This window comes from Gambusia affinis, linkage group LG12 (assembly GCF_019740435.1).
Source record: "Gambusia affinis linkage group LG12, SWU_Gaff_1.0, whole genome shotgun sequence".
In the NCBI taxonomy this organism is placed as follows: domain Eukaryota; kingdom Metazoa; phylum Chordata; class Actinopteri; order Cyprinodontiformes; family Poeciliidae; genus Gambusia; species Gambusia affinis.
This window is the reverse complement of record NC_057879.1, coordinates 7,529,004-7,546,515: the sequence shown is the minus strand read 5'-3', so window position 1 is coordinate 7,546,515 and position 17,512 is coordinate 7,529,004. Positions and strand designations below refer to the sequence as shown.

The 17,512-nt window shown below is 41.2% G+C and overlaps 1 protein-coding gene across 7 annotated transcripts in view; it reads left to right on the top strand.

The window, feature by feature from the left end:
- Positions 1-17,512, top strand: part of carmil3 (capping protein regulator and myosin 1 linker 3) — a 128,754-nt gene that overhangs the window by 9,949 nt on the left and 101,293 nt on the right. For 3 of the 7 annotated variants that reach the window (XM_044133283.1, XM_044133280.1, XM_044133278.1), the window contains exon 1: positions 11,132-11,864. In XM_044133283.1, coding sequence (XP_043989218.1) covers positions 11,402-11,864 — 463 coding nt within the window. In that variant the 5' untranslated portion in view covers positions 11,132-11,401. Of the gene's footprint in view, positions 1-11,131; positions 11,865-17,512 lie in introns of those variants that run through there. The other 4 variants (XM_044133279.1, XM_044133281.1, XM_044133284.1 and 1 more) reach the window with 3 other exon arrangements.

Below are 17,512 nucleotides of genomic sequence, written 5' to 3'. Positions count from 1 at the left end.
CAAACCTCTGACCAATCAGAGAACACTTTGCACAGAGCTCTGCTGAAATAGTTTGAGCAACGTCTGGTGTTGAGTTCAGCATACATGCAGCCTTACTACTAACAAAATGAAGCAGTTTTTGTCATAAAATTGGCTCAATAAGCTCCAGTTTTGGCACTTCGCATGAAATATGTCAAAGCTTTAAGGAGTTTTTCCACTGGCAGTTTGTGTACTAACCACTTAATATCTGGTTCAGTTCTAAACCAAGTAGTGAGCTTTTCCATCATCTGCTCTGTTCCTCACTGGGCAGGACCTGAGCAGCAGCAGCTGTGATGAACTCTCTGCTGATCTGCAGTGAACAGTTGACCACAGCTGCAAGGGACACTCAACAATGAGAACCTTGATGTTCTGGTTCCGATGAACCAAAATAAACCCAAATATTTAATTTTGTCTAACAGACATTATTATTCCATCAGCTATATGATACAGCTGAGATATATTATCTCCTCACTGCATCAGTGGATCTCCACCAGATTTTTGGTGCCTTGTCGACGGGTGCGGGAACTCCACGAGAGCGTCTGCAATGGCTGGCGGCCGCGCCCGCTGTCTCCAGGAGGCCGGAGTGCCGCTGAGCTGCAAGGGCCGTTCAAGGCTGCTTGCAGCTTTGATTATTATTATTATTGACTTATCACCAAGCTCCTACATCTTTCTACTTAGTTATTTCAAGTGTACTAAGTTGTTTGCACTAAAGATCAAAAAGACTCGATAAAACTTGGTGTTTTTGGATGTGTAGAAACAGTAATTTTTTTTTCTTTTCTCATTCTTCTCTAAATCCCTCAAAGCAAAACAAACAGGCCTTAAAATGACTTTTCCAAGTGATGCCATTGATTCATAACTGAACTAAGGCCTGAAATTTGGGACATTTTCACAAATTGTTTTCATCTCAGCTATTTGACTTTAGTTGTTTGTGTTGAGTTATTGTCGTGCTGAAGGGTGAATCTCTGACCCATATTATATCTGCATGAAAATTGCATATTCTTTAGATATTATTTTCAGGTCTTAAAGTTTTGTTGCTGTTGTTTTTTCCCTCATTAGCTGTTTGTCACAGTAAGAAATGTCTTAACCCACCCTGATGGCAGCGACTCAAGGTGAATATGAGGAAGCACTCAGCTGATTTCGTGCCAGTTTTTTCATTAGCTTTCAAAACATGGCTGATTAAAAAAATGAAAAAAAAACACAGATGGACACAAACATTAAAATGATCTTCCCATTTATAGCAAAAGACACTCCAAAGGTGTTTTAATGTAGAGAAAGAAGTGTTAGTGATTTTTATTGAGGGTTCATTTTGTATTGAGCATTTAGTGCATGCCTTAGCACTATAAATATCCGGTGACCGATGGAGTCTCTTTCTTAACCATCAGGGTAATAGGACTGTGAAGTATTGCTGGCCAGCGATAACATCCATTTAGTCACATTTTCAAGCCTCTGTTTCTTGTGCCGTCGATGCTGTGCAACAGTCTGGCAGCTGAGATAAAGTGCTTGGATTGCAAATTCACTTTGATGTATTATTGACTCCCTTCAGAGAGAAAGCAGTTAATGTTTGTCTAAAAATCAATGGATTTGTCATCAGGCTCCTGTTCTGACATAAAGACTCGCAGAGAGTTTTGCTGCTGCGGCTTCAGCCTCTCGCGTTTTCTGGGTTTAGAAATGCCGGAGATGTTGACATCGAATTTTTCGATAATTTGTGTTGTGTTGATTATAAAACAGAGTTTACCTTTTTTTTTTTTCATACATACATCGTATAAAATACACATAGCTATTTTTCTCCTGCAAGCTGTGTAACATACCAGATTAATCTTCCTGTTTCATCTTTTGCCAGATTTAGAAGTTTGAAAAACTTTCCTTTAGTATTTAACGGAATTGCCTTTTCAACTGTATGAATATTTAGTTTTTGGAATTTTGCTTTGAAACTCTGTGACTTGGGTCAAATACCTGAGTTATTCCTGAGGCTTCACATGATAATGTGCTGAGATTGTGGCCCATCCCTCCTGGTTTGTTGTCCTTTTTCTTGCAAACACCTATTATGTTGCCTATTTTTCCGAAAACCAAGCCTTGCCTCAGATTTTCAGTTGGATTTTGTAGGCTTTCCTCTAGGATTTTCCCTTAACTTCCCACATTTTTCCTTCAATCTCCAACGAGCTTCCCTGTCCCTGTTGAGGAAAAACATCCTCACAGCATGATCCTGCCGCTACCGTTTACAAATTGCTCTCTAAAGTGGCAGTAATCTGTGATATTGAGTATCTTTTTGTTGTCGTTTTTCACAATATGTGGGAAGGAGGTCACAATGACACATCGATGAGGATGAAATTGCTACGATTCACAAATTCAGGGACAGAAATGAGCAAATGACACAGAACAAAACCAGTAAAGTAGAAATTTAGCTGAATTCAAGATTGATTTATTTCCATTAAAATAAATCAAAACATTAATAGTAATAACAAACTACTGGCCACACAAGTGTCTTTTGAGGTTTTTAATTTTTCCTCTTGTCAATCTTGTTTTTTCTGTCAACACTGCAAAAACAAACAAAAAATAATAATTTTACAACTATGTTACAATTCTTTTTGAGAGCTTATTTCACCTAGTTTCACCCCTAAGCAGTCCCTTTACACTCTTTTTCCATCTTGAGTGCAAAAATACAATGAAATTAAATGAGCCTCAAAGGTGAGCTATATCCCCGCCTTGTGGAAGTATAAAATAAAACAGCAGAACCAGATGGACGGCTTCTGTGTTCACCTTTTGGAGCACATAATGAATCATTTCTCTGTCCACTTTTTCTCTTTCTGTGTCCATCATGGCCTTTCCTTTTTTATATATAATGCTAATTCACAACAAATGTCATCTTCAGGGACTTTACTTAAAAACAATTTCCTTCCAAATGATACTAGTTATCAAACACTATTGTAGGCTAAATTTAATTATTCAAAGTAGTTTGAAAGGTTTCTAAGGAAACCCAGCAGATGGCATCGAGTCGGTGACTTGCAGCATTCACTCCTCCTGGACGTAGAAACGGTGGACGATGGCTTGTGTTGTTGTTGACTTTACAGCAATTTGTCATACAGAGCATGTGGTAACAGTGGAGAGGACAGTGGAAACTCCCCCTTTAGCAGGAAGAGACCTCCAGCAGAACCAGAACCCAGCTCAATATAAGCGTCCGGCTGGGTCAAAAGCCATGATGAAAATGTGATGCGTTTAGGTGAACGGTGGTGAATGAGATATCGCGTTGCTCATGAACAGCTTCCAGAACTTATCCGGTTGCATGTATTCTTTGAGTTTGTCAGTGTTACAAATTTTCAGCCCTCTTATTTGCAGTATGTGATATTTGGACAACTTTATTCACGAATTATGAGCAAACAGTAGTTATTTTTAAAATGTTTGATTTTAAAATAGCATTAGCAGCCACCAGTGTCATCATCATCAAGCGACTTTTGGACAGATTAGACTTGAAAACCAGAATTCAAGTGCACCTCTTTTTTTTTCTGATTTTTTTTTTGTTTGTTTTGTTTTGTTTTTTTTGGTCAAAATGCTTGCAAACTCACCAAAAATGAAGTCCCGATACAATAAAATAATGTAATGCTCATTAAAAGGTTTCTTCATCCAGCTGACACGCACTTTAAATACAAAAAAACGGAAATCAGCTCAATTTTATGTATGATTTAAATATCGGTTTCCAACACCGTAATGCCAATGATGGATTATAATTGGCATCAGTGATGCCAATTGTTGGCATTTATTGATTGTGTCATTCAGGATTTTTTGTCTTAACTTTTAAAAATTTGCCAAAAATGTTCAGGGTTGCAGGCCAGAGGAGCTCTTAGCTGAAAAACTACATATTCATATTTGCAGCTGACTTTTTCCCACATCAAACTCGTAAACGGTGTGACTGAAAGCTATTCAAGTGAAGGTCTCATCGTGGGGTGATGTCAAATCTCAGCAGTTATCTTCGTATCAAAGTCGTCGTCGATGTCTGAGAAAAGACAGGGAAGCCCTTCAGGCTGTAGAGTCCAATCAGTGCTCTTTTCAGGCCTTCAATGTGTGACATTAACAGATCAGTGGAGCCATGAGATGGAAAGCCGAGGAGTCCGGCTCACGCTGTTATCCACTCTCCGGCCTTAAAAGTGCCCCCTTCCTTTCCGCCCGCCCGTGTTACTTCAAATAATTCACCAACTTACTGCCCAATGCTTTTTTATTTCCTCTCTCTTGAGGCAAACTTGTAAGAAAAAGATGAATAAGAGGAAGTGGAGTGTTGTAACAGCGGGAACCCAGCCAAAGTGGAGCGTATAGCCTCTGGTGGGGAACTGAACACACAGGCAGTCGAGCTGCCGGTGTGTGTAGCCAGCTATTTCACGCTCGCTCCCAATCTGCATGCGGGCTCATTTAGCAACTGGCCGCTTATGATTTGGCTTTCCGGAGCGGGGTCGACGCAGCAAAAGGCCGAGGAACACGAATGCCTCCGGGAGGCCCTAGATATCGAGGACAAACTGTGCAGCGCGTCTGCTAAAAATGTTAGGCTATAGAAAACTGCAGCAATCTTTATATGAAACTCTGTGTTTCATTTATAAGACGGTTTATTTAAAGCTACCTTATTCCTCCTGTTCAGCTGCTCTAACGGACAACGTGGGCTGCTTGATGAACCAAAGCTGTAGGTCTTCATTCATCTAGTGACATGGCAATTTTCCCTTCACCTGAGCCTTTTCTAAATTAGCTCATTAGGTTCTTGCCATTTCAGGAGCCTCTTCTAATAAGTTCATGTTTCTTAATTGTGTTTTAGGCTGTACTCTTTATATGACTGCTACGCTAAACTATGTTCACTTGGTAAGGCTTTTCCTCAGATCCTGTCTCTGTTTGATTTCACCATGCAGGAGTTTGAAGAAAACCATTTCGTAGACAAGATTCTCACTTCGGTGTGTAATGAAGAGTAATCCTGACAAATATTGCAACTCCTCTAATGAGACACATTCATTTTAATATCTTGTGATGTTGTTCCTATCCCTACGTGTTTTCTTTGGCAACCACACACTCGAGGTGTGACCAACATGCCGTAGTGCAATAAACTGCCAGGCAGCACAAAGAAAACTCTAATCAAAGAAACAACCAAGAGGCCACAAGCATTCTTTTTTTTTTCTTTTTTTGTTTTTAGAAATAAAATGTGTTCCTTTATGCTCAGGAAAAACTGGGCAATGAAATTATAAAAAGTCACACAAATTCAAATAATCAAAAAAAGAAATGCAGTAACATGCATTGAAAACCAAAAAAAGCTTCAATCACATTGTGGTCAGGAAAAAACTAAAAGTGTCCCAAAGACTTTCAATAGTCATATACTTTCCAACTCTGACCTTTTATGAGTGGAAAGAAAAAAAGAGTCACGTAAAAACAAAATCTTCCATTGTCGCACATGCATGCTCAGAATGATACTTGCTGTACTCAATGACGCAACGCAATCGTCTGTCATAGCAACATGCTCTTCCAGGTGCAGAGACTGCTGCAAAGTCAGTTAGTGAGTGCAGCAACCAGAGTTTCTTCATTTAGACTTCTTACCTGAAACATAAAGTTAACGGTATAAAAATAGCAAATAATGCTGCCTGGTGAGAAGTAGATGAAGGAAGTGAAGGAAAGTTTACACTCCAGCAGCCTGAGTGGGAGAGGCAGAGCCACAAACGACTGGGCAAACGCCACTGTTTCAGCTATGAGCTTCACAGATTAAAGAAACTAGAGGCTTGTTTAATTTGGTCAAAAGTTAAACTGAGGTTCTTTACTTCATTACCAGAGGCCAATTTAAAATCATCCAGATCAAGTGATTGGCTAAGCATTTCTTTTTCAGAAGTTCTGGTTAAAAAAATACAAACTTCTGCTTGTCAGAATTAAACAGCAGAAAGTTTAGGGACATCCAGGCTTTCACGTCCTCAAGACGTGTCTGTAATCTACCTAACGGATTGGATTCATCAGGATTTATGGATTTATATGGCTGAGTACCATTAGACATAAAGTGAAAATTTTTCTCATGTGGTTTAATTTTATTTTTTGTTCCAACTGGAACCATACGTAGTAAAAAGAACTGATCTTAACACAGAGCCCTGTGGTACTCCACAAGTCCGTTATCTGAGGCCAAGAGAAAATCATTTGCGACTTTCACAAGTACTATGATGAGCTCTGAAACGTGACCAACTCTTCAAACAGGTCGTTGCTATTTAAATGCACACACATTTTGTTAACAACTATTTCCTCAAGGATCGTAGATAATAAGTCACAGACCTATTTCTAATCTTCCATTCTTAAGACGCCTTTAATGGGGGTAGTAATCTAAAGGAGCGGTCCAAACTCATATCGGGCTTTATAGTTATGTTCAGTCCTGTATCACATACTGAAGCAATGGTGTTCAGAAGGAATGGGCAAAATATGGTCTTAACAAAGCTTCATCACAGAATTTCAAAACCATAAATCATGTGTTTCACCTCACAATTATGTGCCACTTTAAAACGGTCTCAAAGTGCATTTAGTTTTAAATTTTAAGTGTAAAAGCTTAAGTGGTATGTTACTTTTTTGAGAAACATCCAAAATAGTTGCCACCAGCACGTCCAGTCCGCGCAACCAGTTCCTTTTTGCACAGTCTGCTTCTTTTCATCTCCGCTTGCATATTGAAGACTTGCTACTTAAACCCGGCTCCTGCTTGCTACGATGCCGTATGATGAGACAGATCCTGACTTTTCAAAACATTACCGGATGTCTACATGTTTCCATCCAGATGAGGGCAGCATAACACAACTTTAGAATTTTTTGCTTTTCTTTTACTGTCACCCAGTATATAGAGGGAGAGTGAGTGCACACCCCCACCTGTAGCAGTCAGATGTACTAAAGCATCTCATGTAACAATCTTGAATCCCAAAAAGCCAGTGGGATGAATGCAGTCTGTGGCCACTGAATGCTACAGCATTGAACCACTCTCCCTGTGCTGTTTACCCAGTACGTGATTTATTGTTCTTTGAACAGGCAGGCCGGCCCAACGGGAGCCCAACCTGCAGACTGAGTCACAGAAGTAAGAAGTGCTTTTTAATAATCCTCCTTCTCAACTCAGCTGGCTCTCTTTGCGCTCACTTTCTTTCTCTCCATGAGTGTTTATGAGCTGTGATGCAGTGCTGAAGAGAGAACAATTATCTGCAGTAAAAACAAAAGAACATCAATGAATATTTCTTCTTCTTGGTCAGCTGTGAACACGTCGCTCCCTCAGAAACAACCTACGTGGATCCTTTCATTCAGGCTCATGCCGCAGACTCATATGCATACAGTAGACGGACAAGTAATTGAGAGTCCCGTCTCCTACGTATTCGTGAGATGCAGCACTGATGAATAAATAATGGCAGCTCCTTTCAAGAGCACCTTTGAACAGAGATGAAGTTTTAACCCGATGAAACCTGGAGACAGTTACAGCCCCCCCAGACTATAAACCTCTTATTCAAGCCTCATACGCTTTGCCTTTCTCTTTCAACGCCCCCACCCCGGTTTTCTTTCTGTCATAATGCCCCCCTCTGGCTCTCCTTTCATCAGCACCAACTCTCGGTGAGATGCAAACACAAAGCTCTCTCATACGTTATGAGGCGAGGATGTGGCAGACCCCCGCCCCCTTGTTCACTTTTGTGGAACAACTCAGGAGCCCTGGAGGGTGGAGGGAGAAATATTTTTCTTATTTTGAAAATCCGGAGACAGCCGCACCTGCTGCAGCTCATTTGTTTGCGTCCTCCTGAACAGATCTGTCATATTAGAAAGTGATGTATGGCACTAAAAGAGTTAAACGGCGGCGTCTAATATCGGCTGATGCTGATAAAAACGGCTGAACCATGTTGCACAAGCACCGACATTGACAAGCAGCAGCCACTCAGACGAGTGGATGAATCACATATCAGCGTTACATTCGGCTTGAGCGCCAACCTGGCCTCCCGACGCACCGCCGCAAATCCCATCACGGCCGTGAGGAGAAGGCCTCCAAGTGAAAACGGTTTGATGTATGGCTCTATTTTGCTTTTTTGTCCTGGTATTATTACAGGAAAATAAGTCTGAAAACACATTCATCAAGGCTGCAAACTAGCCTTCCACTGTGACGTGTAAAATGAAAGGCCTTTTGATTGGGGGTCACGTTTCTTTAGATAGATTAAATGTTTTCTTTTTGAATATAGTTGAATTCTTTTTCGTTTTTGTTTCATCTTTTTCTAGTTTAATTTGTATTATCTTTTGCTTACTCCAATTTTGTAGATGTTCTGGCGATTTTCTCTGTCATTTGAGTCTTATTTTTGCTATGGACATGTTTGACATTGGTCTTTATTTTTTTTAGCACTATGACTTAAATCTCTTTGCTGAAAGATCTCACATGCATTTCCATAAGTTGTTGTGACTGATAAGTTTCAAAACGTTCTAACCGAGGAGTAAATTTAAGTCCTTTTTAAGAACAGAACTCAACCTCCAAGCTTTCCTGTAAGGAAATCTACATTTTAATGTCTTTTTTTTTTTTTGTAAACAGTTGTTTACATTTGTATTATTTTCTCAGCTAAAAAATGTTGTGTTGCTATGCCATCTCTGTGTGCTCTCAGCCAACTCTGCAAGATATATTCACAGACTGACTCGTTTAGGAAATATCTTTGTTTTTTAGTTTGTTTGCTGACGGCGGCGCAGTTGCTACGCTGTGGTCCTGCTTTTGAATTCCAAACATCTGAGACCCTTCTAGAGTTTGCATTTTCTCCCTTGTACTAGTTGTCTGACGGCGCTCTAAAAACATAAAAAAGGCAAAAATCTGTTTGTATTCAAGAGACATCACTGGACTGAACAGGAGTAAAAAATATTGGAGACGCACAACAGCCACCAGAAACCCTGGATGAATTAAGCAGGTAAGATGGATGGACAGTCAGGATGAGGAAGCCTTCTTCTAAAGTTAGCGACAAAAAAACAATCTTGCATATAAAAAATGGCTGCTAGCAAAGTTTTGAGCCTGCGACGAAGGAATGATGGTGGAAACTCATCGAACAGCCCCTGCTCTCAGCTGGATATTTCTAGGATAGGCTATTTTAGCCTTCGACTGCCGGTGTCCTTTCTGTTGTATAGATCATTTTCTGCTCCGACACACCTGAATTAAAAGAGTGGGTCATTAGCGGGCTCCTGCAGAACTCGGTGACAGGCTGAAGAGTTAATTCGTCAGTTTGAGTAAAAGCCCGGCGGACACCGTGAGACTTGTCAAGGTCTTGAACACGTCACACCGCGGGAGTTTGATGTAACATGTTGATGCTAACTTCTGTCACGCTTTGCGAACTCCACCTGTCACCAGGAGCATCGGACAGACACGGATGTAAGGAGGAGCAAGTTTCTCCGCTCTTGTTATGAGATTTTGTCTCTGGAACAGCTGTAGAGGTGCTCATTGCTGGAGGAAAAAAAAAAAGACTATCAGACATGAGTCACAGCAGCAAACGAAGCTGCTTAATGTTTCCAGAAAATGTCAGAAAGTGCTTGGTTAACTTTTGCTTTCTCAGACTACTTAACACATCCTTGTGAATTGCCATAATGAGCAAATCACAATGATGACAAAATATTGTCTTATGTTTCTGGCAGGGCTGCACACTGGCGCAGTTGGTAGAGCTGTTGCCTTGCAGCAAGAAGGTCCTGGGTTCAATTTCTGCATGGAGTTTGCATGTTCTCCCTGTGCATGGTGGGTTCTCTCCGGGTTCTCCGGCTTCCTCCCACAGTCCAAAAACATGACTGTCAGGTTAATTGGTCTCTCTAAATTCTCCCTAGGTGTGAGTGTGTGTGTGTGTGTGTGTGTGTGTGTGTGTGTGTGTGTGTGTGTGAATGTGTCCCTGCGACAGACTGGCGACCTGTCCAGGGTGAACTCCGCCTCTCGCCCGGAACGTAGCTGGAGATAGGCACCAGCAACCCTCCTGACCCCATTAGGGACAAAGGGTCATTAGAAAATGGATGGATGGATGGATGTTTCTGGCAATGATAGCTTTTGTTTGAGATGGCTGAACCAATAAGGAACCAACAAAGACTCTTTGACCAGAAACACTTTGAGCCCTGAAGATCAAAATCCTGCTTTTTTTTTATTTTTCCAGTGTCTTACGAGAATTCCTTCATGACTCTTCAAATGACAATCCCTCTGTTATTTACTTCAGGCAAGATACTTACTACTTGGCAAATGGCAAAAACCTTCTTATTCAATCAAACAGACCAGTAAACACTGACTGAGTCTGGATCTCTAAGTTGAAATGTTTGGCTCTCTGTTGAAGCCTAAGGATGACAATGACACCACTTGCCAAGATCCACGGGCCTTTAATGTTTCGGTTTTCTTTAAAAGAAAAACAAAGCAAAAACTTATTTGGGCTCTATCAAATGAATCGAGTGTTTCTGGCCTCTGGGGAACTGAATGACTGAACGCTGATGGGAGAATTCAGAAACCTGATTGATGTGTTTGGGCCCAGAAATACTTCCAACGGCTGAAGTTGCCGTGATTGATAGGTGTGCTTCTGGTTTTCTTTTGCGTTTCTTTTCCAAGACGTATTTATACTCGTGTTGCTCACTATTGTTTCGTTTCTTTGTCAGTTTCTACCTGTTTCTTGGGTTCTCCTCCATGCAATTTGTTTTATTCTCTCTTGTTATTGCTTGGCTTTTTCCTCTTTTTGATCTGCAGATGATCTTGTGTCTAGTTCGGCTTTCTGCGTGTCATACTTATTTATTAGTTTCTTTCGCTCACTTTCCTCTATTCAGCTGTTCATCAGTCCCCTGATTAGACTCACTTGGTTCTCATGTCACTGATCTCATCTCCTCTGCATTTAAACTTCCTGGTTTTCATTATTCACTGGGTTTTCCTCCTACCCTGCCCTCAGTCTATGTCCTTACTGTATGTTTGTTGTGGTCTTGATTTTTGCTCTCTGTGATTTTTTTTCCTGCTTCAAACACTCAATTTATTACACTGATTTAAAGTAATCAGTTTAAAAGTATCTTTAATTTCTGTAGGTTCATCACAGTGATTTTACACGCATACTGGACACTGAGTGAGTCTATAGTATCAGGCTGAGATTTGTGTAGTGTGTTTTAAAATAAAAAGTTTCTAAGGAACGTGACTATAAATCACAGCTGTCACACACATAAGTTATGTCTCCCTCTACAGTCTGGAGGGCGACAGACATTGAACTTTAATATCAGATTAAAGTTCAATGTGTTTGACTGTGTCAGTCAAATATTTGTACTGGACCAAATTACATCATTGTGAAAAGATGTTGAAAAATAAAGATGGACTAATCGAACTTAGACTAAATAAATTTTCTATGCAGCTGCAAATTAAGACCCTTTCTTCCTTTTCCCTTACTTTTGTTGTCTCATCCACCGGATGGGAGCCACATATTTTAGGCCCTGCACAATTTCGCCCCAGAGTGCTCTTTTACATTTTTCCACAAAAAACAAAACAAAAAACAGGCATCCACCACCCTATCGTCACCAGTCTCTCTCTCTCTCTCTCTCTCTCTGTCTGTCTCTCTCTCTCTCTCTCCCTCCCTCCTTCTGCTCTTTTCCTGAGTGCCTAAGTGGAGATCGCAAGTGCGCACCGTGGCAGCGCTCCTCGTCTCACTTTACGGACTTTTACCACGCCGAGGAGCACCTGCCGGAGCCCGGATATTTACAGGATCGGGGGAGGCGGGATCGTCAAAGAAGTGGACAGCGTCCGTCAGCGAGTGGACATCTGAGAGAGGACGGAGAAGCGGCCGGAAGGGCTGGACGGAGCGCGGCGCGGCGCACTATGGCCTCAAAGGAGAACTCAGCGGCCGGCTTTGTCAGCGTGAGCAGGGAAATCACAGGTAAGTTTAGCAGGAGCAGAGTGGGGTCGAGACGGGTTTTAGAAACGAACGAGGAGGATGCGCAGGGAGGCAGATCTCTGGATGTTTTATTCCCCTCCCCACACACACACACACACCCTCCGCTCTCTCTCTCTCTCTCTCTGAATGTGATTTAAAACGAGTTTAAGACCGCATTATTGTATGCATAATGCGGCCCTGTGTGTGTGTTTTTGCTGGAAGCGCAAAACAAACTAAAAATGATAAACTGTCACGCTTGCTTGCCTGAACTGTGCTCCTATCGATCTCTGTGCGTGGATGCTCACTTCTGGCGCTTATCTGTCCATAAAACTAAACCTGCCTTTTAACTGGAAGCGCGCGCTGCGTCTAGTTCATTTTCCGAGCTATTTTTAAGCCTTTAAGTGTGCGCGCGCTGCACTTTATGGATTTATTATGAGTCCCCCCCCTCCCCCCCTCTTTGTGTGTGTGTGTGCGTGTGCGCGCGTGTGTAGGTGGGAGTTGGGATGTGACTGGGAGCTCTTTGCTTGCAGAAGGTTGGAGCAGCATGCACTGGGGAGGGTGGTGGAGGAGGAGTGTGTGTGTGTGTGTGTGTGTGTGTTACACTGCGAGTCCTCGGACAGTGCAGCCCACAAAGCGCATCAACATGTTTAGACGATGGGATGTCAGAGACGGCGAGGCTCTCAGTGTTGATTATCCTGATGCTGCGAGTTAAGTCCCGCTGTTTACCAGGTCAACCTTGTCAAGCCCCTTCTGTCTAAGCACCAGGCGGCATTTGGTTCATTAACTCACCTGCCAGAGGAGGGCAAGGTGGAGAAGGGGATGAGGATAAAGCTTCTGAGAAAACTCTTGGAAATTGTAGAAAGACTTTGTGGATTTGACAAAAAAACCATGTAGCATTCAGAGGAAGGTTATCAGGTCAGATGAGACTGAGACGGATTTGGTGTGGGGTGACAGCATCATGATGTGGTGATGCCTTTCTGGCATATACAAATTGCTGTGTTTGATGGAAAACCAACACTAACAATAATCACACCATCCTGGCAAAACATGGTGGTGGAAGCATTATGCTGTTTGGATACATCATGGAATATGGTCAGAGTACATGGGGAGACAAATGGAGCTTCATAAGAGAAGAAAGCTTGTCTTGTACAGGCCAGCATCCTTACAATCCAAAGAACTAGTTTTTATTCTTACTGATTCCTCTAGGGTGCCCAAATTCGGTCCTCTAGGATGTTTTAATTCTCTCCTTGGTGGTAATAACTACTATTTCAGTATGTCAATGTTCTTAGGCCTTCTAACAAGCCATCATTGGATCCAGATGGGTTAAACCAGGGAGAGAACTAAAACATGCAGGATGCCTGTTTAGCCCTTGAAAGAAATTTAAGCTACCTTTCTTTTAAGGAAAGTTTAGCATTTTTGGTATTGCTAAGTTGTGTATGACTTAAAATGTTACTGAATTAGCAATAAACTGCTTATATTTATTCTAAGAGATGAAATGTACACCTTTCCCATTGAAATGTGTCATTCTTAACAGACTACTACTGCTTCAGGGTTGCAAAATTAAACTTGTTAGCAAGTTAGACATTTACATTAGCTCAGTCACTAAACCAGCTAACATTAGAGGCGAACCGCATTGCTCTAGCGTAGGATTGTTCTTAATTCCAAGATTTACAAATGTTTTTAACTATTAGTAAGTTAAAAGATTAATTTAAAATGCAACTCGGGTTCCATCATTAGCACAAACTGCCTCAGGGTTATGAAACTTGACTTGCTAACATGTTTGACCTCAGCATTTTTGGCATTGCTAATCTATGCAAGACTTTAAGTACTACTGAATTAGGAATAGACTGTTCAAATTTATTCTCAGAAGTGCACTTCCAACTTTTGCCTTGACAACCACGGTTAAAATGTGCCATTAATGACCAGCAGCTGCTTTACTGTTTCAAAAACTCAGCTTGTCGACCTTTGTGTTAGCTTTGTCACTAAGCTAGCTAATGTTGGAGGCAAACCGCAAATCTTGCTCCAACACAGAATCATTCGTAATTGTAAGGCTTATGAAAGTTTTTTAAATTTTTAGTAAGTTGCAAGATTTCCTCAACACTTCATATAAATATGTGAGCCTTAAATTACGCAAACCAACTTTTAATCTTAATAGTATTTGGTTTCTAACAAGCAGCTAATTTTAGAATTCAATGGCTATTGAATATTATATCCATTTGAAATGTAATGTATATGAATATAAGTAAACGACTCAAGTGGCTAGTATTTTGTCTGCCCTGCGACGTTCATTTTTGAAAAGTACGTTAATTTTTCAAACATTCAGAGAGGAAGTGAGCAGGATAATCTCTGTTTTTGCTTCTATCCTTCCTCCTCTTCCTGTCCGTCTTTACACCTTCGTGAGCAGATGCTGAGGTCACCCAGGCAGGCCACCGGGGTGCCGCATAGTAAGTTAAAGGGTTTAAGCGATTGGGTCTTACCCAGCCTTAATGCCAATAACTCCGTGTTTGCCTTCAGCTGATCCCTCCTTCAACGCTGCCGGACGGGGGAGAATTGCAATCTGGTGGGAGAAGTGTGGGAGAATTTGACACAATGGAGTGTCATGACACAGCACGACTCGCTGCATCTCCATCTGCTGAGCTCCAAGAGGGCTCATTTCGAGTGGCGGGCTTGGTTGGGATGTGGGCCGCGGATATTTCTCGCAGCTTGTTTGGCATACGCGCGTGTTTGCCGTCAGAAGATATAGGTTGACATTATGTTTGTGTAATAGCGGAACATGTTGTGGCTCAACACTGGAAATTGTAAACGGAGGAAACCTCGAGCGCGACTCAGTGAGTCAACCAGCTTGACGTAGTGTGACTCTCTCGCAGGTTGTGCATTGGCTTTTTAAAAGAACTCAGACTTACTTTGTCATATTTTACCACATTGCAGCTGTGAACCGTACTAAGCAGTTCCATACAGTAGTGTCAAATAAAGTCGTGAATAACTGTGAGGTGGAAAGAAAATTACATGTGGTTTTCAATTTTTGTTTTGCAAAACAAAAATGAAAACTGTGACAAGGATTTCTGATGAGCCCCCTTAGCCTGATGCCACAAAATGAAATCAGGGTCATCAGAAGTCTCCTTATTAGTGTGCAGCATCAATGTAATTAAACGGCAATAGTAAACTGGCGGTGCAACTAATCGATTATTCTGACAGTTAATCTAATAAAGATTTTTAAATTTTGCTGATTTTTTTTATTTAAACATGTTATCATTTTTGTTTTAAATGTAAGAAATACATAAAATAAGAAAATAAAATATTTCACTGCCTAAAATGCAGCAAAATATTATAACTTTAGTGACTTTTAACTAGGTGACGCTAAAACTATACCACTTGAGGAGTTTTTTTTTTATACTTATTTTTTATTGAACATTTTTGAACACATACAGTGGAGAGGCATCAATACATTCAACTTCATACACCATGTTGGTCAACCGTGTCCATATTTAGCTGGGTACAAGAGTGGCATTCTCCTTGCGTCTGTAGTCGCTCCATTTTTCCCATTTAACATCAAACTTGTCCTCCTGCAGTCTTAGTCTATGTGTGATTTTCTCCATCACAAAGATCTCTTCCACGATGCTCAGCCACTGCTCCACTGCAGGAGGGTCTTGTCTATACCATAGTTTTGTGATGGTTTTCCTTGATGCAGAAAGTAATATTTTCAACAGATATTCATCGTCCTTTTGAATTACATCGTGTGTGAGGCATCCCAGGTAGAGTGTTTTACATGATCTGGGTATTCCGTATCCCAATATGTTTTTCAAGATAAGGCTAACATTATGCATTACTCAATACCACACAGTATTTATTCAGGTTCAGAATGGCGGCCTTCGCTTCCGTGTTGCTCTCTTCCAGCTCTGCTATGCGGCCCTGCGCCTCGGTCATGTCCTCTTGTTGTTTCTGTATTTCCGCATCATTCTGTGCCACTTTTTTCTTAATTTCTTCTTTAAAGCCCATAAATTCTCGCTTCACCTCCTCTTTGAATTCGTCTTTGAATTGTGTGAGGTTCTCCTTCACCTCCTTTTTAAAGTCTCGGATTTCCGCCGTGATGTTATGTAGCCCCTCCAGCACGGCCTGTAGCTGACTCGAGTCGCCACTTTCTTCTTCCATTTCCTCAGCGTCGGGGTTGTATACTTCTGCCATTTTCTTCCTTATACTTCTCTGCTTGCGTCCTCCACTCATTTCGTGTCTGGTTAAAATTGTATTTTGACTGATTTCCTTGGATTAGGGAGGTTTCTTTTTTCCTTCGACAAGGGAGCTCGAACTTATGCTGCCATCTTGCTCCGCGTCCACCGGAAGTCCCCCCACACTTGAGGAGTTTTAGGTAAAACATATTTACATCTGAAAGTGTTATCTTAAATGCAAAATGTTACAATTATTTGTGCAGTTTTGGTGTGAATAAAGCTCTGAACATGTTGATTTATTATTATTTTTCAGCAAATGAACTCTTACTTTGAGTCTGTACACTTCAGTTAACGATTAATCGATTTGACGATTAGTTCAGTAATCGATTAATCCGTGAATTATTTCAGCCCTGCAGTAAATATGTCTGTCCCGTGACGCCTTCTGAGGTTTGTTAGAAAACCAAAGTGAACAAGCATCTTTGTGAACACCAAGGAACTCGGCAGACGGGTCAGTGAAAACGATGGAGACGTTTACAGCAAGGTCGGGTCGTTAAACAATGGTCAATGCTGGGAACATCTCACTGCTCTTTGTTCACGAAATTTGAAAACCAATAGCACGGTACACCTCCAAACCTACCAATGACATGACTTTCTACCTAAAATCGACAGACTGGGCAAGGATAGCATAAATCAAAGCAGGCGAGAAGCCTTTGGCCTCTTTAACTGGAGAGAGACCAGAGCCAAGGTGTTGGAATCTGTTGACAGCTCTCTACAAATCTACCACCAAGACATGGCCATCCGCTTGAACTCACCAGGAAGGAACGGAGGGCATTAATCACAGTAGAGATCGTTTCGGACCAGCTCTTGAGAGCCATTGATCAGGTGGAGGAATCTTTTAGCAAGACTGGTATGTCACTCCACAAATGTTATTTATTTATTTGAAAGAAAGACATACAATTATAATTCACACAATCCATGCAGAGGATATAGCAAAACATGAAAAAAGGTTCTCTGGCCAAATGAGACCAAAATTGGACTTTTTGTTGAAAAATACAAAATGCTAAGTGATAGATCAAGCTAATTAGTGGGCAATTCTGGTAGAAAAGAAAAAAAGAGAGTCTGCTAAGAACTTGAGAGGGGGGGGTGGAGGTCCACTTTCTATCAGAGCAACCTTTAAACACAGAGAACTACAAAATAATGATTTAGATCAAAGTATATCCATGTGTTAGAGTGGTCTAATCAAAGTTCAAATCTAAATCCAGTTAGGAAAACTGATGTTCAAAGACACCCTCTATCCAGTCTGGCTGAGCTGGAGCTACTTTGCAAAGCAGATAAAGCAGAAAGTTAAACACTTCTGAAACTTGGCAGCTGGTGGTTTTACAAAGTTGTGGCTTAAGACGGATGATCACAACTATAAGCCAAAAATAAATGTGTAAAAACAATGTATTTTTCCTTCATTTCACAATTATGCACTACTTTTGGTGGCAC